A 27,114-nucleotide genomic window follows, 5' to 3' on the forward strand; every position below is an offset into this window, starting at 1 on the left:
CCAAGCCCCTTTTAAAGCCATCCAAGCTAGTGGCCATCCCCACATCCTGTGGCAGAGGATTCCATATATTAATTATGTGCTGTGTGAAAAAATACTTCCTTTTGTTGGTCCTAAATTTCCTGGCCTTCAGTTTCATGGGATGACCCCTGGATCTAGTGCTGTGAGAGAGGGATAACATTTTCTCTCTGTCCACTTTCTCTCTATACCTCTTTTGTGTCACCCCATAATCACCTCTTTTCCATACTAAAAAGCCTCAGATGCTGTAGCCTTGTCTCATAAGAAAGGTGCTCCAGGCCCCTGATCATCTTGGTTGTCCTCTTCTACACGTTTTCCAGTTCTACAATATCCTTCTTAGGTTACGGTGACCAGAACTGCACGCAGTATTTTAAGTATCTGTGATACTCCAACTGTATCTGAGATTCTAAAAACTCAGAATATCTAAGGAAGATCAGTTTTAAGTAAAATAATAAAAAGGAACAATGATATAGCAACTTTTTACAGTATGCAATTAATTTTATAAATATTAATTATGATTAATATTTATAAATATTATTTGCTCTTATTAATGACCATCATTATAACGGTTATTAATTGTATGCTAACTGCCAGAGGACCTTGAAGAGCCTGCATCACCCACGAAGAGGAGGATTGCTTGGGGACTGACATTCCTTATGTGAGCATCTCTTCCTGTGCCCCCTGACGTTTTTCACACAGGGCTTTCAAAGCCCTTTAGCTCTCATCTCCTCTGGATGGAAGGCGTGCATTCACATATTGGGCAGATTTACCCCAAAGTCCCTGTGAGCTATCGGGAAGCACTTTACACACAATTCAGGGTTTTCGTTGCATGTTAAGAGTGCAGTCCGATTTACATCTGGGGTTAAAAAACCCACTTTTTGTGTTGGGCTTTTGGGATAACGTTGAGTTCGTAGTAAAGCCTCCCAGAAAACACATAGTAAAGCCTGCTGTATGGAGAACTCCCCTGTGTTGAGAACTCCTGGGAGCTTTACACACAGGATTTCTACCCCGAATCTCCTTCAGAAGAGAGTGTGTGCATTCACACACAAGCCAAACTTACCCCAAAGTCCCTTTGAGATCCTTGGACCCACTCCACACACAAATTGGGCTTTGTGATGTGAATTCTAGCTTATCTCGATGTATTTCCGGATTTTTAAAATGCTGATTTTAAGCTACTTTTTCTGAAAGCAAATAGGGAGCAAATAGGGATTGGCACTGACACAGAATCATTAGCATGATAAGAAGGATGTTCTCTTTGGAAATGCAGATATCACTCTTTAGGAAGCTCCCCCCCCCCATTGGCTAGAAGGAAAACACGGAACATGCCATGTGAACTTGTTTCAAAACAAAACCCGAAAGCAGATGGGAGGGGGATGCTTTACCCTGAAGCATGAAGCCATGTGTGAATTAACTCCCAGGTTAGGTTTACCACAGACACAGTCCTCTGTCCTCTTCCCCCACAGGTCACTCAGCCTGCTCTCCCCAGCCAGGCCAGCAACTTCACCTCTTGGCTCAAGGCAGGGCAGCCAGCAAGCTATCAAGCCAGACTCTTTGCATGCTGGAACAGTGGTGCATGCATGGTCTCTCACTCGCTTGCTGTTCTCTACTACAAACAGTTATATATGGCTTTTCAACAGAAAGTTTCACAGCGGTTTTCATAGAAAAATAAACAATAAGATGCTCCCCTGTTCCCAAAGGGTTCACAATTTAAAAAGAAATGCAAGGTAACAACAGCATCAACCACTGAAGGAATGTTGTGAATAGGGTTGGATCGGGCCAGTTGCTCTAGCCATGATAAATAGAAGAGATTCACCACTTTGAAAGGTGCCTTTTTATTCAGTCAGCAGGAATAGCCGCTAATTGAGTAAAGTTAGTTAGCTGAGTAGTAAGCTAGATAGCTAACTTCTCACTGCAGCTAGCACCACATGAAGGAAGCAAGCTGCACCTGCCAGGCCCACCTATCTGTGCCCCTGCATCCTGCCACTGAGGCAGAACCTCCCCTCTGGCTTCCCCCGTGGATGGATGGTCAGTAGGAAGGGGAAGGAGACTCTTCAGGAACCAAAGCTGCTCATGAGAGCAAAGTGTTCTGAGCAAACAAAATGTCCCAGCTGTTCCCCAGAACTCCAGACACCACAACACATGCCAAAAATGTCATTTGGTCCCCGAAATAGTTGCATGTTCTCTATAAAAGTCCTTAGTTGGCAACCCTATACATAATTGCATAAGTCTCCATCATATCGTCCCTTAATAACCTTTGTTGAATACTAAAAAATCCCCCAAACTGTAGTCTTTTCTCACCATAGAGTTATATAAGGGCATTGTAATATTAGAATTCCCCACCCTCACTCCAAATCCTTTTCCTAACAATCTCTAGGATGGATTTTGCTTTTTTCACAGCAACCATATCCTGGGTTGACATTTCATTGCACATGATACTACGATCTCCAACATGATGCTCAGTCACCAACAGCTCAGACCCCATCAGTGTATTTAGGCAGTTGTGAAATTTTGTCCCAGTATGTGTCATTACACTTACACTGAACTGCATTTGTGCATTCATCCAGTTTGGAGAGATTATTTTGGAACTCTTTGTGATCCATTTTGGTTTACATCACCTTTGTTAGTTTGGTATCATTTGCAAACTTGGCTACCACATTGCTTACCCCTAATTCCAGATAAATGTATGAACAAGTTAAAAATCAAACAGAAGTATCTTTGAGGGTTACTACTTATTCCCTCCATTGTGAAAATTTTCATTTTATTCCTACTGCTTCTTGTTCATCCATCAGTTACCCATTCATAAAAGGACCTGTTATTTTGTTCGATGACCGCTCAATTTCTAAAAATATTTTGGTTTTTGAGCTTTTTGCTTTTTGAAAGTCTAAGTGTACAGTGCCAATGGGATCCCCTCCATCCACGTCTGTTGACACTCTCAAAGAACTACTGGCATTCTCTAAGCTAAAAGGTTATGATAGATCTTATTTTTGTAGAAGGCAGAAGCCATGCTTATTCTTTCTTCAGGAAGGCTTGTTCTTTTATAGACTAACTAATCTTATAATAGGCCACCTAATGGCACAACGGGGAAGTAACCTGCCTAGAGAGCAGGAGGCTGCTGGTCCGAATCCCCGCTGGTGTGTTTCCCAGAAAATGGGAAACTCCTATATCGGGCAGCAGTGAAATAGGCGGATGCTGAAAGGCATCACCTCATACTGTGTGGGAGATGGCAATGGTAAACCTCTCCTGTATTCCACCAAAGACAAACACAGGGCTCTGTGGTCGCCAGGAGTCTGACACCGACTCGATGGCACAACCAACCAACCAACAACAATCTTCTAGTTATGATTATGATTTCTACTTAATCTCTTAATTTCCTGGATGCCAATTGGCCTCACATTGGCTACTTTCCAGTCCTCTGTCATTAACTAACATTAATTTTCTCTGAAATCCTCATATCCTCTTTAAGCATTATGACACATTTACAGTCTCATTCCTTAGACGCGATTTTTCTCCACACAAAATGTTGCCTAGCTCCTATCAGCTTTTTCCTAGGACTCAGTTTAAAAGCTGTTCTGCAACTTTATGCAAACTGATGTTACCCTCCAACTTGCATTGTGGAGATAATAGGCTCTCTTGCTTTGGAATTTGCATTGCGATGGTTGTTTACACGCTTAATTTTGAAACAAACCATCCCACTCCAAACTCAATAACTCTACACTCTTCACACAAAACAAGAAGACCCGAGTGAGAATAAGCAGTACTGTTCTGTTCTTTCCGCTTCAAGAAGGGGAAGGAACACGCGGCTGCTCAGTCACACCTACGCTTAAAACCAGGAATTTCTCCACGCATGGTACTATATGGGACCCACCACGGCGGTGATTTAAAAGTGGCTTCTTAATGAAAAACCGGAAGTTCTGTACAGAACCATTGACTCTGGTCTTTTGATATATCTCCTGAGGAGAAGAGAGAGGGGAAAAAAAAAAAAGACAACGGCAAAGCAACGCGCCCCCGTTCCTTCTGCCTATTGCTTTCTGACGCATGCGTACTGAGGAGTTTACTTTTCGGCTCGGCAGTGTCTCCTTTTCCTGGAGCCTTTTTGCCCTCTTAAGGTTCCCGTAGCTGCCTGGTAGGCGGTGCTGGTGGCTGTTGTCATCAGGGGGAAATGGCGGCCTCGGCTCGGTATTACCGTGTTCCCTGCAGGCTCCTTCTGTCGCCAAGGGCAAGTAAGTGTCAGTGGTGGGACGCTGACCTTTCCTGGAGGTCAGCTTCTCCCTTTCGCCTCCTGCTGCCAAGGTCCTTGCGAAAGAGGCTGCAAGCAGGGAAGCCCCTCTTCTCCAAACCTCAGCAAGCCAGCCTGATTGCAGAGGAGGGCTTGAGATGAAGGCTGTTGTGCCTTCCGTCTTGGTGGAGAAGGGGGCAATCGTGGCAGGGGCAGCTTGTCATAGCCGGAGAGGAAAGCTGCATTTGCTGTAGTTTCCACTTCTGCACAGCTGTGCAAGATACAGGAGCCCTTCAGTGCTTTGCATCTAGGAGTGCTCACGCTTAGCCGACCATCCGCAATATTGCAGAGCACACTAACCCTCTTACAGAGAGTTAACTCAGTTTGGCTGAGACGAACATGCACCGTATATGCAACTTGACCCTTGGAGTTTGAAGAATTAATCTGTCCAGTGTCTTAATTCCATTTACGACACACACACCCCATGGATCAGACCAGAGTTCCAGTTAGCCCCATTCTCTGTTTATGGAAGTGACATGCTGGTTACTCAGGGGAGCTAACAAGGGGTGTGTGTGTGTGTGTGATAGAAATAGGTGTTTTGACCCCAGCGTTTATTGTTAAGAGGTGGAACTAAACTAATAGGTTTAGATAAACATTGATATTTCTTCCCATTTCTGGTAATTATGACAAATAATAATTGATTATCCCTGTGCTATGAATTGGTCTGGTTTTTTTATAACCATCTAAACTAGTGACCATCATTGCATCCGCTGCTAATGAATTCCGTAATTTACTGATTGCCTGATTTAATTGGCTCAGTAATTTTTATTATGGCGATTGTGTGTCTTAATGGGGGAAAGCCAATGTGGTGTTTTTGTAGATTGGGGAAATCGGGGCTCAAATTCTTCAGTCTAAAGTCTTTTCCTCTAGAGATGTGCACGGTCCGGACCAGTCCGGACCGGCACCGAAGGGGGGCCCTTTCTTTTAGGGCAGGAGGGCTTTCTTACCCCTCCCGCCTCTTCACCCCCTCCAGCGCCCGTATTTAACTGAATAGCGGGGCGCTGGAAACCAGCCGCCCCCGCCCCCCGCCGCCGCCCCCCCTGAGCAGATTCACATACAAAAGTGCCCATGCCCCTGCCGCCGTCGCCAGCCAGCCCTCCCTCCCTCCCTCCCAGCTGCCCGCCCGCCCGCCCGCCCGAGTCCTTACCCAAAGCTGCAGGAGAAAACGAGAGGAGCTCCCGGACAGAGCTCCTCTCGTTAGAAAGGCCTGCTGCAGAATGAAGGCGCTTTGCACGCGCGCGCATGCGCGCACCGCAAAGGACGCCGTAGGCCCGGTCTACCCGCCGGGAAAAGGCCGGGTAGACCGGGCCTCCGATCGCCGTAGGCCCGGTCTATCCGGCCTTTTCCCGGCGGGTAGACCGGGTCTCTGGTGTCCTTTGCGGCGCGCGCATGCGCGCGCAAAGCACCTTCATTCTGCAGCAGGCCTTTCTAACGAGAGGAGCTCTGCCCGGGAGCTCCTCTCGTTTTCTCCTGCAGCTTTGGGTAAGGACTTGGGCGGGTGGGCGGGCAGCTGGGAGGGAGGGAGGGAGGGCTGGCTGGCTGGCGACGGCGGCAGGGGCATGGGCACTTTTGTATGTGAATCTGCTCAGGGGGGGCGGTGGCGGCGGGGGGGGGCTGGTTTCCAGCGCCCCGTTATTCAGTTAAATACGGGCGCTGGAGGGAGTGAAGAGGCGGGAGGGGTAAGAAAGCCCTCCCGCCCTTAAAGTTATACCCCCCACCCGGACCCGAACCAGCAAGGGCCGAACCGGTCCGGCAGTTCGGCCATTCCTTAGAATGGCCGCCGGACCGGTTCGGACTCACCCCTATTTTCCTCTGGCTTTTCTTCTCTCTGCCTTACTAGCGGGGGATTAAAGTAATATCAGTCCTATTATGACCTTTTATTAACCTTTAAGGGAAGACTTATGCAATTGGGAAATCAAAATTTCCTTGTTAAGAGAGTTGCTCTTCTATATCAAGTCCTCAGAAATGTGCATGTTTATGTAAGAAGGCTGCTTCTCTTTTGGAAAAGAAAAATGTGTTTTCAAAAGCAATTGAATATCATATCTTTAAGAAAAGTTCAAGGAATCTTGTTTCATCCACCAGTCTTGGCTGGGTACATCTCAGTTAAAATGAACTATACAAATGTACAAACAGTGCATTGTTTGTGGATTGTATAGTTTGAACAGAATGCTGGTATAGAAATAGAATAGCTAAAATGTACTTTGGTTAAATATGTCATAACACTTCATTTACATGTATTCACAATTTTCTTGTGTTTTAGGTTATGGGGTTTGTGCATTAGCATCGCCTGTTCTCCAGCAACATCGTCAAGTTCATTACTCTGTGATTCCTCATGGAAGAAGCGGGCGCTCTTCTGTCAGTGGTATTGTGGCCACTGTCTTTGGGGCCTCAGGATTCCTGGGTCGATATGTTGTCAATCATCTGGGTAATGTTCACCAAAAATAAGATTTTGATGTCTGGATATTTAACAAGATAATAACTCGGAACATTTGTGCTTTTTAAAAAGATGTAAAACAATTTTAAATGACTTTACAAAGCTTTCTCCTCCCTTTCCTTAATACCTGGAATCCGTGATTCAGATTCTTGTTGAGGGGACCATACAAAACCAAACCCCAAATTTCCCTGGTAATGTAGTATCTGGAGTGTGGCCTTTGTGAGTGCCACTTTGAAAGCCTCGTTTGAATAATTGATTATTGTATTGTTACATCAGATTGATATGACCAGATGTTTGGTGTGTGTTGGTTGCTCTTGTGAGATCCAAAAAGATAACCTCTATGTCTTGATCCTGTGCAGTGTTCTCCTTAAAAAAACAAAAAACCCTTTATGGTTTTTAAAATATATTCAGTATTCACAAATAAACAGCATAGTACAGAAGGAAATACAAAAGCAAGGTGGTATTCTCAGAGATTTGACAGAATTTGAAATATTAATAACTAAAAATGCCAAGCACTTATTGGGTCTTACATACAAGCTGTTAGTAAAGGATGATTCAGAATCAGAACAAGTTAAAGACTGTATGATTAAATGGATGCAGAATATGAATAAAACAATTGAAATGCAACAATGGGAATATCAATGGAAAATGAAAATTAAATTTATAGCGAACAGCTCTTTAAGAGAAAATTGGTAATAAATGTATTTTCGCCAATGATGATTTCAAGGATGGACAATAACTATCCCAGAAATTGCTGGAAGTGTCATGTACTAAAGCTCAGAAACTTTGGAAATTAATTCACCGTGAGATGCAACAAGTGTTAAAAATAGATTTTCCTTTTTTACCAGAGATTTTAATGTTAAAAATCAAGTACCAAGCCTCATATACCTGCAGAATATATGGAGCTGTCTTGATATATGATAACTGCTGTTAGAATGCTTTATGCTTCTTATTGGAAAACTCACTCATTACCAATGCTAGAGGAGTGGCATCTTAAACTTTGGGAATACGCCTCAATGGCTAGAATTACTTCATATATTCAAAATAAAGCAGAAGATTAATTTAGCTTTACTTGGGAACCTTTTATACATTACAGTTTGTCACATAGTCGGATACCTCATCCAAGATTTGGATTTTCTCTGCTATTGAATCCATTAGTGACTCCTTTATAATTTCAGCATTGCTTAACTTTGATATTTAATTATTCAGTTGGGTGTTTCGTTTAGACATTTTAAATTGGTGGTTGTGTTGGAAATTCTCTGTGGTGAGAGAATCCCTTTCTCATTATAGCAGAGTGCACAGAGGCACAACACAGCAGATTTAGTTAGGCATGCGTGTATGCTGAGAGTATAGTAACTTGGAGCCAATTCATAGTTTCAAATCAATATATAAGGCATTTATTAAGGAACTCCATTCTAGATAGGAAAGTGAGGAGTTAGGATCTCTGCATCTTCTCTGCACACATGGTGCAGGGAGAGAGGCTTGCCATGTTGCAAGGTAGAAGGGCAGGTAGGGAAGAGAGAGAGGAAGGAAGTTAATCCCTGAGATTAGCAATCTACATATCCAAAGGGATAGTGTCAGAGCAGTAGAAAAGGGATGACCAATGTCTTGACCCTCTAGCCCTCTGACTTACTAGTCTGTCCTCCACTGTCTGAGACAAGAGACAGCGCAAAGTCCTTTAACTTCCAACAGGTTGAAAGTTCTAACTGAACGGTGATTGGTTAGGATAAGATGTTGATACGATAGAGAGTTGACTCCTGGATTGAAACATGTATGAGATGTTATGTACTACATTTGTGTACACTTCTTTTTTCTTTATTCTTTTTTCTTGATATATTAATTACAAATTTATTTATTTTTTAAAAACCCTTTATGGACATTTTAGGGCGTATTGGCTCTCAGGTCATCATCCCATATCGCTGTGAGCAGTATGACATAATGTACCTTCGGCCCATGGGTGACCTAGGACAGCTCATTTTTATGGTAGGCTTTCTGAATCTACCCAGTGATGTTCCAATTTGATTTATAATAGGAGGAGATCACTAATAATATTCTAAGTATCAAAATTGACAATGACCATAAATAACATTTGAAGGGAAAGTTTTTGGACATTATTTCATGTATTTTATCATTTGTGCCATGATTACCAGGAATGGGACTCACGTGACAAAGATTCTACCCGAAGAGCTCTTGAACATAGCAATGTAGTCATCAATCTTGTTGGGAAGGAATGGGAAACAAGGTAACTTCTGTTATCTGTCCTTTGGATAGATTGAGAACCATATTGTCATCTTAATATTCTCATTTAGAAAGGGAAAAAAATTGAAATGAAGTTCTTTGTTGCTGGGATTAAATGTGGTCTCGAGCACTTTGATAGACTAGTTATTTCAAGGATAAGTACAGTTTATACACTCTGTAGAATTTTGTAACTTACTCCTAAGGAATGTTGTGGAGGGGGAAATTGGGAAATAGATTTTCTCCTCAAAGCTCGCCACCACCCCCCACCCCCAGGTAAGAGTTTTTGAAAAAATTGAAAACAACTCGCTTTGAAATATTTTTTCCCTTTTTAGAATGATGAGTGAAATGCTGTTAAAATGATTTGGATGGGTTTCATGTGGCAAACTTTGTCCAGTTATTGTGCCACTTACTGAGGTGAGTCTCATGATCAGTGAGACTCGCCGAAATGAGGTCTGCGGGGAGAGTGGGGTTAGCCCACTCTCCCCGCAGACAATCGCCTATGGAGCCCTGGGCGGCCGGATCGGCTGCCTACACAACTGCTGGCACCATCATGGACCCGGAGGGGGCTGTGGGGATCGGGGGCTGCATGGCCTCTGGAAGTTCCAGGATGCCCTGAGCAAGTGCGTGGGGCATCCTGGAAAGACCCCTGAGCCCGGGAGGCTGCTTGCAGCCTCCTGGCCAGGGGTATCCTCATGTGTTGCCACTGCATGGAGCTGTGGCGCGGCAATACATGATCAAGAAAAAGGAGTTAGTGGAGCGCTCGCTCCGCTAACCCCATTTAAGGGGAGGGTTATTTGAGCGGGTTACCCGCTTTGGGGATTCCCAAATGGTATCGTGATTCCCACGATCCGTGTAAAGCGGGCTAAGGTCCCTGAGCCTGCTTTCTACTGATCGTGAGAATACCTTCTCTGTGTGTGTGATGGTGGGAAACTCTGATACCATTGAATTACTGGGGGTCTGCACGAAACACATCTTGCGATCCGACCCATTCCAGTTTGGATTCCAAAATGGTGCTTGGGTTGGAATGTTCTGCCTCAGAATGGGTCGTTCCATTTCATAGCTTGAAACGGGTGCCTTTTTAAAAGGGTGTTCTGTTTCGAGCTCGAAATGGGCCATTTTGAGACGGAACGTTCTGACTGCAGAATATTCTGCACATCTCTACGTGGTGTATCCAGATTCACTGACAGCACTTAATCCTGCAGTCCTTTAGGCTAGAGAGTTGGAAGCAGTCTGTAGGTGAATGTATATTCATTGTACTGTCACCTCTGGTAAACAGGTGCTGTTGATCTTTGTATTGTTTCTAGATAATGCTGTCTGTAATAAAATGAATTATATGCACCTACTTCTGCCTGGTAAGGGAAAGTCTAGACAGGCTGAGTAACTGAAAGGTTACTAGATTTCAGTAGGAGGCTTTTCTTATTCCTAGTCCTTTTCCCTCACTACCTAAATGAAGAATGGCAGTTTCACTGCCACCAGGAGAAGAAACCAAACAAAGATATTCTAACTAAATGCTTCTGTTCATATAAACTGCAGTACCTGCTTATGGTGTCCAGTGTTGCTGGGTGGTGCCTCTGATATTTTCTTCTCTAATTTAACTGTTAGCAAAGGTCCAGCTCCTAGTAAACCTGCAGTGCTAAAAAACAGTTACCACCAAGAAAAGATTTCCTTCCTCCTATTGGCAGTGTTGTGTGACAGGCACGTTTGGGTTGCAGAAATCAAAATCTGCACAAGTTGGATTATCCTTTTGAAAAGATAAAATTGTACCGAGTACAAGATTATATCAAAAGTATATGTGTGTGTGTGTGTGTGTGTGTGTGTGTGTGTGTGTGTATATATATATATATATATATGAATATGAATGAAGAGCCCTGCTGGATCAGGGCCAAGGCCCATCTAGTCCAATATCCTGTTTCGCACAGTGGCCCACCAGATGCCGCTGGAAGACACAGACAGGAGTTGAGGGCATGCCCTCTCTCCTGCCATTACTCCCCTGCAACTGGTACTCAGAGGCACCCTGCCCTTGAGGCTAGAGGTGGCCCACAGCCCTCCAACTAGTAGCCATTGATAGACCTCTCCTCCATGAAGTCATCCAAACCCCTCTTAAAGCCATCCAGGTTGTTGGCTGTCACCACATCCTGTGGCAGAGAGTTCCACAAGTGGATCATGCGTTGTGTGAAAAAGTACTTCCATTTGTTGGTCCTAGCAACCTCCTGGCAATCAATTTCATGGAGTGACCCCTGGTTCTAGTGCTGTGTGAGTGGGAAAAGAATTTCTCTCCACTTTCTCCACACCATGCATGATTTTATAGACCTCTATCATGTCTCCCCTCAGTCGTCTTTTTTCTAAACTAAAAAGCCCCAGGTGTTGTAGTCTTGCCTCATAAGAAAGGTGCTCTAGGCCCCTGATCATCTTGGTTGCCCTCTTCTGTGCCTTCTCCAGTTCAACAATGTCCTTTTTAAGATGTGGTGACCAGAATTGTACGCAGTACTCCAAGTGTGGTCGCACCATAGTTTTGTATAAGGGCATTATAATGTTAGCCATTTTATTTTCATTCCCCTTTCTAATGATCCCTAGCATGGAATTTGCCTTTTTCACAGCTGCCGCACATTGAATAGACACTTTCAACGAGCTGTCCACCACAACCCCAAGATCCCTCTCCTGGTCCGTCACTGACAGCTCGGATCCCATCAGCATATACTTGAAGTTGGGGTTTTTCATCCCAATGTGCATCACTTTACACTTGCTAACATTGAACCACATTTGCCATTTTGTCGCCCACTCCCCCAGTATGGAGAGATCCTTTTGGAGCTGCTCACAATCCGTTTTGGATTTCACTACCCGAAAGAGTTTGGTATCATCTGCAAATTTGGCCACATCGCTGCTTACCCCTGCTTCTAGATCACTTATGAATAAATTAAAAAGCACCGGTCCCAGTACAGATCCCTGAGGGACCCCACTTCTTACTTCCCTTCATTGTGAAAACTCTCCATTTATACCTACCCTCTGTTTCCTGTCTTTCAACCAGTTAGCAATCCAAACATGAAAATTAAAGCTATTTAAAAGCATCACTTATTCTAAGCTTTCATGCTCTCTAGACAGTAAAAATAGAATACCTTGTGCTACAAAAACAAAAAACAACCTTGGGCCTTTCCAGGCAGCTCTAAAGTGCAGGTTTTTAAAAACTTCTGCACTAGTTTCTCATGCAACCTTGCTCTCAGTCCAAATGTTTCTGTAGGCACCTGTTCTCTGTCACACTGTGATCTGACTCTCTGGCCAGATGCTTACTACAAACTTTGTGATGCTTGGCAAGTGGCACTGTGAAAATCCTGCAAGGTCCATGGTCAGTGGCTGTCCAGAGAGTGGGATCACAGTACAACAGATCATGGGAGCCTGTGCAAGCCTACAGAAGTGTTTGGACTGTGAATGAGATGGCATGGAAAACTAGTGTGGAAGCATTTAAAAAAAAAAAAAAAAGTCCGCCCTTTGCTGCTCTCATGAAAGACCTCTTGTTTGAGGCATGTCCATGGGTTGTGGTTGGTAGTGTTTAAAGGCTCATTTTCTAGGCACAGATCTTAGACAGCCGTTAGCATTTCTCTTGCACAAACTCATCTCAAGTGCCTTGAGTGTCTATAAATGTCTTAGTATGGCCCTTCGCAGATCTCTAACAGGATTTCTCCTCACCATTCAGTGCTTATTTTGCCCTTCTTCTTGCTCCCACCCCTCCTTGTACTCTTTTTGGTAGTATAGTGTGAAAAGCACATGCAGATTGCAGAAAATGAAACCCATATGGTGTAAGCCTATTTTATGGAAACATGTCCTGTAACAGAGTGCTTCTGGAGTGCGGGGAAAGCACATAAAATAGTTACACTCTTGTACAAGAGTGCCTGCACTTCAGAAGCATGGGGGCAAGCTCTGTGTTCGTACTGTTGTGAGAAGCATGCGCACAGTGTTAGGATATCGGCCATTGTTTTGGGGTTTTTTTCCACTGTTGTCCACTGCCGGGGGTGGCCTATAAATCAGTACAGGGTTTCTTAACCTTGGGCCCCTGGATGTTGTTGGACTACAACTCTCATAATCCCCAGACATATGATTTGTGGCTGAGGATGATGGGAGTTGTAGTCCAACAACCTCTGGGGGCCCAAGGTTAAGAAGCCCTGGATCAGTCCATAAAATACTGGATAGACCTCCAGGCTCACACTCTAAGCCACTATGATGTTAGTTATTTAGGAGTGATTTAAAGCACATGGATATTATTAATATTTGTCTCTTGTTTCAGTAACTTCAAGTATGAAGACACCTTTGTTAATATTCCCAGGGAGATAGCCAAGCTCTCAAAGGAAGCTGGAGTAGAAAAATTAATCCACATTTCTCACTTGAATGCAGATATGAAAAGTCCTTCAAAATACCTTAGGAATAAAGTAAGTATTTGATTACTGTGTTACTACATTGGTTTTTGAATGTTTCTACTTTGCAATTAAAGCTTCAGGGAATAGGGACAGCATTATAACCCTCTGTCCTTTTATCTTTCATTTTCTTTGAGTCTGTATGAACAGAAAATACTTGGCTTATTTTAATGGGCTGTAGATCCCTCAGTATCCCAAGGAATACCAAACAAGCTTCTCCTTTCCTAAGGGAAACCTCACATAATAGAGTTAGGGATGTGCACGGAACCACACCAGGTGGCTCGATGGTGGTGGTGGGGGTTGCACTTTAAGGGTGGGGGAGGGTGCACTTGCCCCTTCCTCCACTTTCCCCCCACCGGTGCCCGGTTTTCCTCAAGTCATATGGGGCGGCAGCGTACTTCCCTGCCGCCCCGTTCGCTCTTCAGCTGGAAGTGGCCGGAAGTAGCGTATTTCACTTCAGCTGGAAATGGCCGGAAGAGACTATTTCCTCATTATGAAGGAATATTATCCTGATTTCTTGTAACCTTGAATTCAGTTAGGGACTGATTCTCGTGGTTCTCACAAATCTTTTATTATAAACTAGTTGAAGTTAAAAGTGTCTTCACTGGGAAGGAATGCTACTTACCCACTGACTTGAGTATGCAACATTCCTACACATGGAGTGTGTGTGTGTGTGTGTGTGTGTGTGTGTTCATGTATTGGTGATCAATGCAAGAGAATCCTCCGAGCAGTGCTGGCTTTATGGAGCTGTCCTGAGCGTGCTCAGCCTTCCCTTAAGGATTTCCCTGGGTGTGTGCACCTCACGGGCTGATTCTTGCTGTTGGCTCTGCCGTCGTCTTTGCTTTTGTCTCCACTCCCAGCTCATGTCCTCATCCTGAGTTCTGATCATCTGTGTACCAGAGGAAAATCTTTAATAGGAGCTTAATTACACTTATTGTTCAGGCACATATGCAAGTCTGTCTGTCTTAACAGGAAGCCCAAATTCTACAACTGAAATAATTTTTACAGTTAGGTATATTTAAGCAAGCTACAGTGAGGGAAATAAATATTTGATCCCCTGCTGATTTTGTCCGTTTGCCCTCTGACACAGAAATGACCAGGCTATAATTGGAATGGTAGGTTTATTGTAGCTGTGAGAGACAGAACAACAACAAACAAACCCTCAAAAGCCCAGTGCCCAAAAGTCAGCGATGGATTTGTGTTGTAGTGAGGGAAATAAGTATTCGATCCCTTCACAAAAGATGTCTTAGTACTTGGTGGCAAAACCCTTGTTGGCAATCACAGAGGTCAGACGGTTCTTGTAGTTGGCCACCAGGTTTGCACACAACCCAGGAGGGATGTTGTCCCACTCCTCTTTGCAGATCCTCTCCAAGTCAGAAAGGTTTCGAGGCTGATGTTTGGCAACCCGAACCTTTAGCTCCCTCCACAGATTTTCTATGGGATTAAGGTCTGGAGACTGGCTGGGTCACTCCAGGACCTTCATGTGCTTCTTCTTGAGCCACTCCTTTGTTGCCTTGGCTGTGTGTTTGGGGTCATTGTCATGCTGGAATACCCATCCACGACCCATTCTCAATGCCCTGGCTGAGGGAAGGAGGTGCTCACCCAAGATCTGACGGTACATGGTCCCGTCCATCGTCCCTTCGATGCGGTGAAGGTGTCCTGTCCCCTTAGCAGAAAAACACCCCCAAAGCATAATGTGTCCATCTCCATGTCTGACGGTGGGGATGGTGTTCTTGGGCTCATAGGCAGCATTCCTCCTCCTCCACATACAGCGAGTTGAGTTGATGCCAAAGAGCTCGATTTTGGTCTCATCTGACCACAACACTTTCGCCCAGTTCTCCTCTGGATCATTCAGATGTGCATTGGCAAACTGCAGACGGGCCTGTACATGTGCTGCCTTGAGCAGGGGGACCTTGCGCGCACTGCAAGATTTCAGTCCTTCACGACGTAGTGTGTTACCAATTGTTTTCTTGGTGACTATGGTTCCAGCTGCCCTGAGATCATTGACAAGTTCCCCCCGTGTAGTTCTGGGCTGCTTTGTCACCGTTCTCATGATCATTGCAACTCCACGAGGTGAGATCTTGCATGGAGCCCCAGACCGAGGGAGATTGACAGTTATTTTGTGTTTCTTCCATTTGCGAGTTATCGTGCCAACTGTAGTCACCTTCTTACCAAGCTGCTTGGCGATAGTCTTGTAGCCCAGTCCAGCCTTGTGCAGGTCTACAACCTTGTCCCTGACATCCTTCGACAGCTCTTTGGTCTTGGGCATGGTGGTGAGTTTGGAAGCTGAGTGATTGCTTGCTTCTATGGACAGGTGTCTTTTATACAGGTACTGTAACAAGCTGGGATTAGGAGCACTCCCTTACAGAGGGTGTTCCTCATCTCATCTCGTTACCTGCATATAGTGAAAAGACACCTGGGAGCCTGAAATCTTGCTGGTTGATAGGGGATTGAATACTTATTTCCCTCACTACAATACAAATCCATGGCTGACTTTTGGGCACTGGGCTTTTGAGGGTTTGTTTGTTATTCTGTCTCTCACAGCTACAATAAACCTACCATTCAAATTATAGCCTGGTCATTTCTGTGTCAGAGGGCAAACGGACAAAATCAGCAGGGGATCAAATACTTATTTCCCTCACTGTATGTTTATGTACCAAAGCTTGCTGCTATGATTCAGGTTTTCAAATGTGGGGTTGGGTTTTGTTTTTGTTTTGTTTTTGGTCCAGGAAGGGAGTGAAAGGGAGTGATGGAGAACAAAAGGAAGGGAGGGCATGATCACTTCCAGTTTCTTAGGCAGCAGAGCATATGGTGAATATTTTGTTCTTCCTTAAAGTGCCTATAACTTTCATATAGACTTGCTGTATGTATGAACATTGCTTTTTGAAAATGTTAATTAAAATTCAACTTAAAACAAAAAACAAACCTACATGACTCAGATTAAACTGGTGTAGACTTACTGATTGCAAGAGAGGCTTTAGAAAAATACAGTGACGGCATAGCATTGATGGCCTTCATGTTCTCTAGATTCAGTGCTTAAATACATTGTAGTGACCTTGTTATGTGTTGCCTTTGCTTTGTTGGCATCTTCTTATCTTTAATTATAGTGGCTCACAAGTTCCACAGCATAACGTGGGTGCTTTTGAGCCACCCTGCACTACTGTGGATTCCTAAGGAACCACTGGTGTTTTGCACAAGAGTGCAGACGCTTAAAGTAGCATGCCTGCAATCTGCAATTCCGTAGAAACCTGCGACAGTGCGGACGGCATGGAACTGCCTGTGTTACGTTGTGGAACACATCATCCCATGTTTCCTAGCTAACACATTTCATGGTGCTACACATGTGTTCCGTCCTGTGGGAGGAAACACTGTTATAATTTAATTTCAGTAATTAAAAAGCCAGGGTGTAAGCAACTTCTTTGTGTTTTCAAAGGGTAACACTCAAATTTCATCAATTTATTAAATACTGTGTAATCCTACATTGGTATATCAGTCTCCTTCTGATGACTTGCTAACAGGCCATTGGAGAGAAGGCTGTGAGAGAGGAATTTCCAGATGCCATCATAATGAAGCCTTCTGAAATTTTTGGAAGAGAAGACAGATTTTTCAACCATTATGCAAGTATGCACCCTCATTGAAACATGAAATCTGTTTATTAAGGTGAAGATAGTAGAGAAACATCTTTTCATTTGGCATATGTCTAGAAATTATCCTCTATTTCATGTTATAGAATTGCCACAGAAACCTGTTTTCAGTCTTTTGTTTAAAGCTTTCTATAGCAATAATCTTTCTGAGATCTTCTTACATATCTGAAAATGGTTCTTGGCAGGTGCTAGGAGAGAATTGTTATTGAATGATAGTCCATTTCAGTTTGAGGGATTTTATATTTAAGATACACTGCATCATGGCTAACAAACCAGTTTTCCTAATAGCAAACTCTGTGGTACACACATTGTTTTTTGCATTTTGGGACTCCCAAAACTGTGCATAATAAACATTCAGGATTCTACAGTGTCAAACTCTGTCACCAGATTTGGCTTTCGGCCCATTTGACTCACGAGTATACCCCTGAGGTTCTGGCCACCCTGTCAATAGCAAACAATAGCAGAATTCCATTTTTTCTCACCTTGCTTTTCATTTATTTATTCTATTGATAATAAATAAATAAATCTTATATAAAATTCCAAGGCATCTCAAAAAAATTAAAATACAGGCCCACATACTGTGTAGTGAGCCAGTAAGCAAGAGGTGTGCTTCCAAGCCACTCTCCAGCCACCCACACTTTCCAAAAGCCGGGCTGCTCCATGGCTACTAAGAACTGTGTCATCATACTTGGGGTGCTAGGAACATAGGAAGCTGCCATATACTGAGTGAGACCATTGGTTTATCTAGATCATTATTATCTACACAGACTGGCAGCGGCTTCTCCAAGGTTGCAAGCAGGAATCTTTCTCAGCCCTATTTTGGAGGTGCCAGGGAGGGAACTTGGAACCTTCTGCTCTTCTCAGAGCAGCTCCATCCCCTGAGGGGAATATCTTAGGTGTTCACATGTAGTGTCTCATGCAAATGCAACCAGGGTGGACCCTGCTTAATTAAGGGGACAAGTCATGCTTGCTACCACAAGACCAGCTCTCCTCTCCACTGTGAGATGCTATTCTCACAGCGCAAGTGCTTAGTAGCTATGGAGTAGCTCCACCTCAGAAGCAGCACAGGAGGGCTGGAGAATATCTCGGAAGCAGCAAGCATGCCTCTCACATGGATTGGCAGTTTGCATTGCGGTATGGGAGCCACTGTGTACAAAATACAGTGTCATGGCTGCAGGAGTCAAAAACACGCAGCTGCACAGCTGCACAAGAAGGCGGTATGGGGATTGCTGCTGCTTGGGCAATCGCATATGGTGTGGGACTTCCATTGGGAATAATGGAAGTTCCACGCAACCTGCAGTTATGCCAGTTGGTCATTTTAACTTTTTATTTAAATGCTTCTTCCCTTTACTAGTCTGGCTCAATAGCTGGGTAAGCTATTAGGCATGAAGAAGAACCCAGTCAAGGGGTCTTAAGAACTTAAAGAGCCTTCCCCCCACCCCCCAAAAAGTTTTCTTTTAGTTCCAAAATTAACATATAGTTATTTATATGTCTAGTCTAAATAACTTACTGTTCTCTTTTCAGTGGCTATAACTCTGAATTTAATTAATTCCCTCACCAAAACCATCCCCCCACCCCTACTGATAATGTAGGCATGGACTCCTAACATTTCAAGTAACTTGAAATAGTTAATTTGTATTGTATATTATTATGTATCTTTGATGCAGGCTCAGGCACTCTTACGTGGCTGTCTCTCACGGCAAACTACTTGGTAGCATTTAAGAGACTTCCTCTGTTTTCTTCTTCCTTTTTGCTTCCTACCTGACAACAGTTCTCTTTCATTTACTTTCCTAGTTTCTTTTCCTTTAGCCTGTCCTCTTAGCTAGCACCTTTCCCTGTCAACTCATAATTAGCTGCTTTTCAGCTGTAATTCCCAACTGCCCAAACCTAACTACTATTTCTCTCCAAGCAACCTGTCCAGTGTGTAGCCTTGTCCCCTTAGCAACTGAATCTTTAGCAGCCGTAATCCACACATTAACCTCTCTTCCCCAAGACCCACATATTACACATGTGTGTACTGAGGCTAAGAGAGTGGCTTGTCTAAGGCCATCAAGCAGTTCATAGCGGAAGCAAGATTTGAATTGGGGACTTCATAGTTTGGTCTCTGTTAGTCTTTGGAAAGATGCAGCTGATCAATGCTATGTGCAGCTGAGGTGGAGATGGGGATGCAGTTTATGTTTGTTTTTTATGTGGTTTGAGGATCAGCTTCATTAAAGTGCATTTTACCATCTTTGCTTTGAATTAACAATGATGGTATTTGTGGATCTGTGATATCTGCACATATTCTGCAGTAATTTATCTTTCTTGATCCAGACACACGTTGGTTTGTTGGGATTCCACTGATTGCCTTTGGCAAGAAAACTGTGAAGCAGCCTATCTATGTAGGTATTGTTTAAAAATATAGCGCACACGGAAAAAACCCCGAAAAACCCCACCCAAAAAACACTCACTCTCTTTATTCTTAAATATTATCTCATAGGTAGTTGATGTTGCCAAGGCAATAATTAATGCTATTAAGGACCCTGATTCTAAAGGAAAAACATATGCACTGACAGGGTAAGTTTTGGGTTTTTTTAAAAATTGCTTTCATCTTAAATAACTATAGTGTGCATGTATCTCCTTTCTGTCTGATGTATTTCTAAAAAGCAAAAGTTCAGTTCATCGTAATCTCATGTGCTTGCTACAAATATCTGTCTATATTGGGCATAGACTGCAATTTCCTAAGGCAATTAAAATATGGTCAGATAAATGATTTTCTCACAGTTTATAGACCCCCTACCCAAAATAGAATTCTGCCCCCAGCTGGCATTAGTAAATGTATTTGCTGGGGTCAGAACAGATGTGACATCCAAAAAATTAATTGTGTTTATGGTAACTTCTACCAGGTTAGCTATAGCCAAACATTGGCAAAATCAAACCTGGTCAACAAATATCTGGTACAAGAATTTATGGCATGTTGCGATCTCTGAAAAGCTAACCCATATTATTCGGTCCCGTGCAAAGAAGACTACAAATAATTCTGTTATGTAATTTGGGCAGATTAATCAGGAAAATTATGGTTGTTTTCATGGCACAGGCAATATTAGAATGTGGATGGATTGCTGAAATGTGGTTTGTTGAGTCATGCTTTGCTGTTTGTGTTTGGATCAATATTGTTTAGCGTTGTTGTTTTGTTTTAATAAAGTTAAAAAAAAAAAAAAAGAATTATACCCACTGGGACTACCTGCATTGTGTTAGTTTGCTTGGGTAGATGGGAAGAAAATGTGTGTTACAGTTTTGTTGGGTAAAGGTCCTCAAACTATTTTTTTTTAAATCCCAAGCAGACCTGTCAACCATTATGCATAACTTTAGTAAGTTGACTGTGGTCTAGTTGACTTGAGGATTGAATTGCAAAACATTCCTAATCTCTTTGATATAGTCCTGGTTTATTTGGAAAGTCTGGCTAGCACAAGTCAGGATTCCCAGTTTTGGATCTCACAATAGATCCTGACTTATTCTAAGCTTTTCTCCACTCCTGTGACTTTTTAAAGACATTGATCACATTAAGTAATGTTAGGATAATAACAGTGCTAGTATTGTAAGTTTAAATTAGTGAAAGCTTAAGCAACCTGAAACAATCTAGCACCGTTGAAAATACAATCTAGCACTGTTGAGAGCCAAATTTTGAAGGGCAGATCAATAGGAAGGAAATTACAACTTTAGCATGTAGGAAAAACAAAACAGAATTTCACTAATGATAATCTACAACTCTCAACTAGACATTTTAAGGTACTTGTATCCCACTACTTAAAGTGATCCATGTCTTACAGAAACATTAGGAAAGATACTGTTATATAGACAACCATGAAACCTGAAACTCCTGCTTGCAAATGACATCTCTTTCTCATCTTATTTACAATGAGCCACAAGAGCATGTAACCAGTCTAGAGCTATGCCCTTTAATGAGTGAAAGAAACAATATTTGTGGACCCAATGATACTATACATGGCACCTATACCTGAGCATCTACCAGTGTGGTGCACTGCATATCATACACCAAATGTCCCTTGGCCATTTATATAGGACAAACAAGATTGTCATTAAGACAATGACTAAATGGCACAGATCTGATATTAAAGAGCAGTAACACAAAGAAGCCAGTCAGTTATCATTTTAGTCTACAGGGACATATCATTACAGACCTCAGAGTAACTGCTCTTAAAAAGACCAATCCTGGTGGATGCATGAAATGGGAAATAGCTGATTCATTTTTTTAAGTGATACTGTTGATCAAGGACCTAGTAGGGATTATGGCTTCTTTTCAGAGATTCCACTTAGTATACTACTACTGTTAAGAACTTTAGAACACTTTTAATTGGCCTTTCTGCTGTGCCTTAGCCAGATCCTGCTTTGTGTCTGATGATGGACTGCTGTCCATGAAAGCTCATGCCCTAATATATCATTAAAACATTGTGACAATCAGTCTACATAGTGCTACCAGTTTCTCATGGTTTTTAACCACAGGAGATGAACATGGTTATCCAAAACAAAAATTCGTTAGAACAGCTACTCTTAGTTAACTGACACTGTCTCTGGAGATTAAAATATACACTGACTGGTTTACCTTTTAGCTGGTTATTAGGATATTTCTTCCTCTTATCAAATTGTTTCCTACTCCTTTTTAACACTACTACTACATTTAATTCATTTTTAAAAAAACTTAAGAGTTCTATTTTCCATCTATATGTTTGTCCAGGTCTCCTGGAACTTTGCTTGTATTTGAAATATAGATCTTAAATATAGGAAGAAGACAAGATGAATAGGGGCTGAAACATATAACAATATGTTTTTGGTCTGTGAAAACATCCTAGGATGAGCTGTCAAACTGTTGTAGCCAAGCCACTTAAGCATTCTGTTGTATCCAAGGAACGTTTGTCTTTGTAAACAAATCTCAGAGCTGGTTGCTTTTTTTTTTTTTTTGCTTTCATGTCACTCTTGCTGTTTTCAACAGCAATGATTTTTATTTCTTTAATTGCTGCCATGAAGTTGTTGCTAAATAGTACAGATGTTGCTCCTCCCTCTACTTAGTCTAATGAATGAGAGAGAGAAAAGTTGAAATGTAGTTAGATCCCCCCCCCCCAATTAAATCACACGTGGGCCAAAATCTCTCTCCCTCTTCTTGACAGATGCCTCAGTTTTCAGCTTGCTCTGCAACTTTGATTCCTTTCTAACTCACTTGAACTTTCATATATTTTCTTGGAGGTGAAGGGAAGTCATCACAACAATTTATCTGGAGCGGGTTCCTCATGAAGACACTGGCTGCTAGCTCAAAGCTCTGAATTCAAAACCTTATATTTTTGTTCTGAATCCCAATTCAGACATGCAGTACACACGCAGCCTGTGCTTCTGGTATTTCCGGCCAAAAACGGGGGCAGGGGAGGCAGGGAGGAATGCTGCCATCCTGAAAACCTTTTTAAAAAACGAAGCACCGGCGGGGGGAAAGCGGCAGGAGGGGTAAGTGCATCCCCCCCCCCTGCCAGCATTGAACTGCAAACCGGCACCAGCACAAACCGGTTTGCATACCTCTTCCATGGCCTACGAACCAGTTCTTGCACATCCCTATTCCCTTCTGTGCTGTCCAAGCTAAAGTGATCTAATAGTTCTGTTTGCTAGGGAGATATGAAGTATTAGAAGCTATTCGTATGCACATGTGTTGGAGGATTCCCAGCCCCTTTTCTCAGTGTTCCAGGTAATACTGTGAGTGTGTTTATGTGTAAACTTTTTTCTTCCTTACAGCCCTCACAGATATTTTCTGTATGACATGGTAAAATACCTTTATGCCGTGCTCCACAGAGCTTTTCTTCCATATCCAATGCCCCGTCCTTTGTACCAGTAAGTCTAATATTTTTTTGGTTGAGGTTACCTCTTAGACTCGAACTATACATCATGTTAATTACAGGTGGTTTCCCTCCCCAGTGTTGGTTTGCTTTCTCTCTTGTCCCCCTAAAGCAGCCATGTAGATTGTGATCTCCAGCTAGAGATCTAGCACTGGTGTTGGGGAGACACCTGTTTCCTCCCACGGGCTAAAAGCCAGCTGAGGTTAGAGTGAAGATGGCTCTCCTCCTCCTCTGGCCACATCTGATCAATTTCACATTAGAGATTGCAGCCAGTGTAGCTGTTTTAGGTGGTAGTGGGGAAATTACCCACTACAATGGGGCTGGGAGAAGCTATACATAATTTATATAATGTGTTATTTTCACCTTAAGCAGCAGTGGGAAAACTGAGTTTAAACTGTAATAACGGTAGCTATGGATTTGGTGCTTTTAAGTTCCATTGCGATCAGGGAGAATGATGAGCTTGCAATTAACTAAATAAAAATGACATTTGATGTCATTTAAACTGCGAGAGTATTTTTTCCTAGTATTTTTATTACATTTCTTTCCTGTAAATAATGTAAAGTTGCACCGTTGAATCAGTGTCGAATCCTGGCGCCCACAGAGCCTTGTGGTTTTCTTTGGTAGAATATAGGAGGGGTTTACCATTGCCATCTCCTGTGCAGTATGAGATGATACTTTTGAGCATCTTCCTATATCACTACTGCCTGATATAGGTGTTTCCCAGAGTATGGGAAACATACCAGCGGGGATTTGAACCGGCAACCTCTTGCTCACTAGGCAAGTTATTTCTCCTTTGCGCTTTTCCTGTACAATGGTCCAGAAATTAACTCTCCATGTTAATGAAGAAGTGAGCCACATGCTATGTTTCTTGTGAAGAAAACTCACAGGGCCTAGTTGAGATGATTATTTGCACTTGCACTTCACTCCTTCCCCCAGACATAGAACTGAAATACTGAACAGAGATACTTGCTGAGCAGCAGTCTGAGGATGCAAAAGAGCTGCATCCCTACGCAGAGAGGCTGCTCCTAACTCAGCTGGCGTCTTCCCAAACCGTAGTATTCTCATGGGAGAGGGGAGAAATTTTTTTGCTGTTCTCCCCTGCCCCTGTTTTTTTTGTTTTTTGTTTTGCTTTCCAAAAATATGTCCCCAAGGGCTATATGGACCTCGGGGGTATATTTTTGGAAGGCAAAGAGCACTTACAGAGGCAGGGAGAACATCGAAAATCGCTCCCCCACACCAGCCTCACAAGTGTGCTCAGCTGCTTGGGAAGACTCTGGTTGAGTTAGAAGCAGCCTCTCTGCACCACTGTATTTATTTGAACATGAGGTCATGAAGATGGGATGTGTGTTTTTGGTCTAACTCTCAAGATGATGATGGTTATGGATGAGAGGATATATTTACTAAACCACGTTAGCTAAACCCCTAGAAATGGCAGCAATATGCTTGGGAGAAATGTTCTTGAGACAGAAAGAGAAAAGATTCCCCTCCCCCAATTTAAAAGTGGGGTTTTAGAGAATGAAAATTATCAAGGGAATTGACAAATGCTGCTCACCCTAACCCCTCCTTTCTCCCATATCCATCTTGTTGCTTGATGCATTTCAGTTGAGTTTCGAGGTTGAGGGGGTGAAATACAAAGCAGTCTGTTCTGCCCAGTCAGAAGAGGAATTTGAGAGAAACTCAAAAACTTCATGAGCCAATTTAGGAAACCGGAGCAGACTCTAATTTGAACAGTCAATTGTTCACATAACCCCCAGACTAATTTTTGTACCATTCTTGGTTACAGTTTAGCTGCAAGATTCTTTGAGATAAATCCATTTGAGCCATGGACAACAAGAGATAAAGTGGACCGGGTAGGTACAAAATTTGTAGCCACCTGTGTTGATATGATTTTTGATTGTTCACATGATTTATGTGAAGTAAGATTCCCATGGAACAGACATTATCAAAATTTCTAGTGTTTGCATTTAACCACATCACAATTGGCTAGAGGAAATGTCCTTCCATAACCGTTCAGTCCTCTGTATGTTCACTCAGGAGTAAGTTCATAGAGTTCACCTGTTTTACTCTCCTAAGTGTGCTTAATATTAAGGGACTTGTGAAGCCACATAGCCAATAATGCTTGTATATCAGTGTCTCTCCCCCCACCCCCTCCATTCTCAGAGTTACTAAGATGCTATTTGGTCTTCTAAAATCAGCCTGTATCTACAGTACAACAATTGTTAATGACACTAATTTTCTAGTTTGGGAATACATCTGAAAGAGACACAAAATTCCTGTCTTATAGTCTAATATGAAAGATATTCTGAGGGCTGCTTCCTGTGAAACTCGGACCTCTTCGACAAAATCCAGAGACCTACATAACTAATTCCTTGTGCCCAAGGGAATTCAGACACCAGCCTTTCAGACCTAATGGCAAACTACTCTAGAAACTGAGGGGATTTTGAAAAGCAGACTATGGTATGCCATAGGAAGGGATTTGTGCGTGTGCACACGCACATACTGCCCAGGGCCTTGAGCATGACTAAAATAGTTCTTTGCATTCTGGACTTTCATGTTTAATCTTTTTTTGGTAGAAATGATTGTCCTCTTGGCTGAATTGTTGTGAGTTGTAAAGGTGTGTGTGTGTGTTTAGAGAGGGAGGGAGGGAGATTGTATATGATACCATAATCTGTTGTTCACTTTTCTTCTCTTTGTTTAAAGTTCCACATTACAGACATGAAGTTCCCCGATCTTCCTGGCTTAGAGGATTTGGGTATCACCCCAACTACTGTAGAACAGAAAGCAATTGAAGTCCTGCGCCGCCACCGCAATTTCCGCTGGTTGGAAGCTGAGCTTGAGGATGCACAACCAGCCAAACCTGTTACCAACATGTAACGATTAATTTCTGGGGCTTTTCACACTGAAGTTGTATTGATCTCATTTGTTTGAAAATAATCTGTACATGCTCAGTTAAATCCTCCTATAAATCATGTAACCTTTATTTTATTGGTGTCATTTGTCTCATTCAGAAGTATGGTTGTGAATGAAATCCTTCTGCATCATCCAGAGTTGTGTCTTTATCGCAGGTTGTTAAATGTGTTAAACTGTGCTCTGCTTGTGAATCTGAGTCCATGTCATGAGTCCATTGTTTTCTGAAATCTTTAAAGCACTGAGCTATGTTCTCCAGATCAGTGGAGGACTACTTCTTCAGAAATCAGATTGCCTTTACTTCCAGGTGTGCTCTTGAGTTGATTTCAACTCCTGGTGCCCACAAAGCCCTGTGGATTCTATTTGGTAGAATACAGGAGGGGTTTACCATTGCCTTTTCCTGCACAGTATGAGATGATGCCTTTCAGCATCTGCCTACTACTACTACAATATTTATATATCGCTTGTCAACCAAAGTTCTCAAAGCGGTTTACATAGAAAAATAAATAATACATCAAGAAGATGGTCCCCTGTCCCCAAAGGGCTCACAATCTAAAAATTGCTGCTGCCCGATATAGTACCAGCAGGGATTCGAACAGGCAACCTTCTGCTTGTTAGACAAGCATTTCCCCACTGCACTATTTAAGGTGGTTTTACTTCCAAGTATCTAGCAGTAATTTTGTGCGGATTTTGATATAGTTCTGTTCAATAATGATGCTTCATTATGTAGACTGTAATCAATGGAATTGTGAAACCATGTTAATATTTGCAGTGCTGTCTACCCCCATATTTGATCAGTATATTTAGTTGCAACCCAATAGAAGAAATCTTTACCATTGTAAGATCTTCAAAGCAGTTCAGAACCACCATACTGCTCTGAAACTACCTGGTTTAATTATATACACGTTTCATAGGCATTACCTACCACCACTACCACTACTACTGAGCAGCCACTGTTTACTCTCCCTTTCACTCTACCCCTTTCTCCTCATCAACATTCTATATTGTTGGCAGACAGCTACCGGGAATGTGCAGATGACATTAGAACCTAACGAGCCATTTTCTGAAACTGTAGAAATTCAAAACATATGTATTGTGACAAACCCATGAAAAGCCCTCATAGAAATCGAATAAGTAAATAAAATAAATATGGAAAACAGACTATTGAAAGACCTTTCTCAAAGAAACAGAGTCAGTGTGGGGTGCATTACTAGTTAGCAAAACTGTTGTGAATAAAAGAGTGGGGAAGCCCTGACCATGTTGTTGCAGTATTCCTTGCTAACTGAGCAAAGAAGCAACTGGCCTTATCCAGCCTCAGCAA

At 42.6% G+C, this 27,114-nt stretch overlaps 1 protein-coding gene across 2 annotated transcripts; it reads left to right on the forward strand.

Moving 5' to 3' along the window:
- The first annotated feature begins 4,083 nt into the window (after window positions 1-4,083).
- On the forward strand, window positions 4,084-25,866 carry NDUFA9 (NADH:ubiquinone oxidoreductase subunit A9). Of its 2 annotated transcripts, XM_053254458.1 has the most exons (11): window positions 4,084-4,235; window positions 6,552-6,716; window positions 8,611-8,708; window positions 8,876-8,967; window positions 13,240-13,381; window positions 16,885-16,987; window positions 19,324-19,391; window positions 19,490-19,566; window positions 22,786-22,881; window positions 24,670-24,736; window positions 25,587-25,866. In XM_053254458.1, the coding sequence occupies exons 1-11, from the start codon at window positions 4,175-4,177 to the stop codon at window positions 25,758-25,760; spliced, it is 1,143 nt and encodes a 380-aa protein (XP_053110433.1). In that variant the 5' UTR covers window positions 4,084-4,174; the 3' UTR covers window positions 25,761-25,866. The 2 variants fall into 2 exon arrangements, with proteins under 2 accessions (XP_053110433.1, XP_053110434.1); XM_053254459.1 differs by lacking the exon at window positions 22,786-22,881.
- Window positions 25,867-27,114: the final 1,248 nt, after the last annotated feature.

The sequence above is a fragment of the Hemicordylus capensis genome, chromosome 5, assembly GCF_027244095.1.
Source record: "Hemicordylus capensis ecotype Gifberg chromosome 5, rHemCap1.1.pri, whole genome shotgun sequence".
NCBI classification, from domain to species: Eukaryota; Metazoa; Chordata; class Lepidosauria; order Squamata; family Cordylidae; genus Hemicordylus; species Hemicordylus capensis.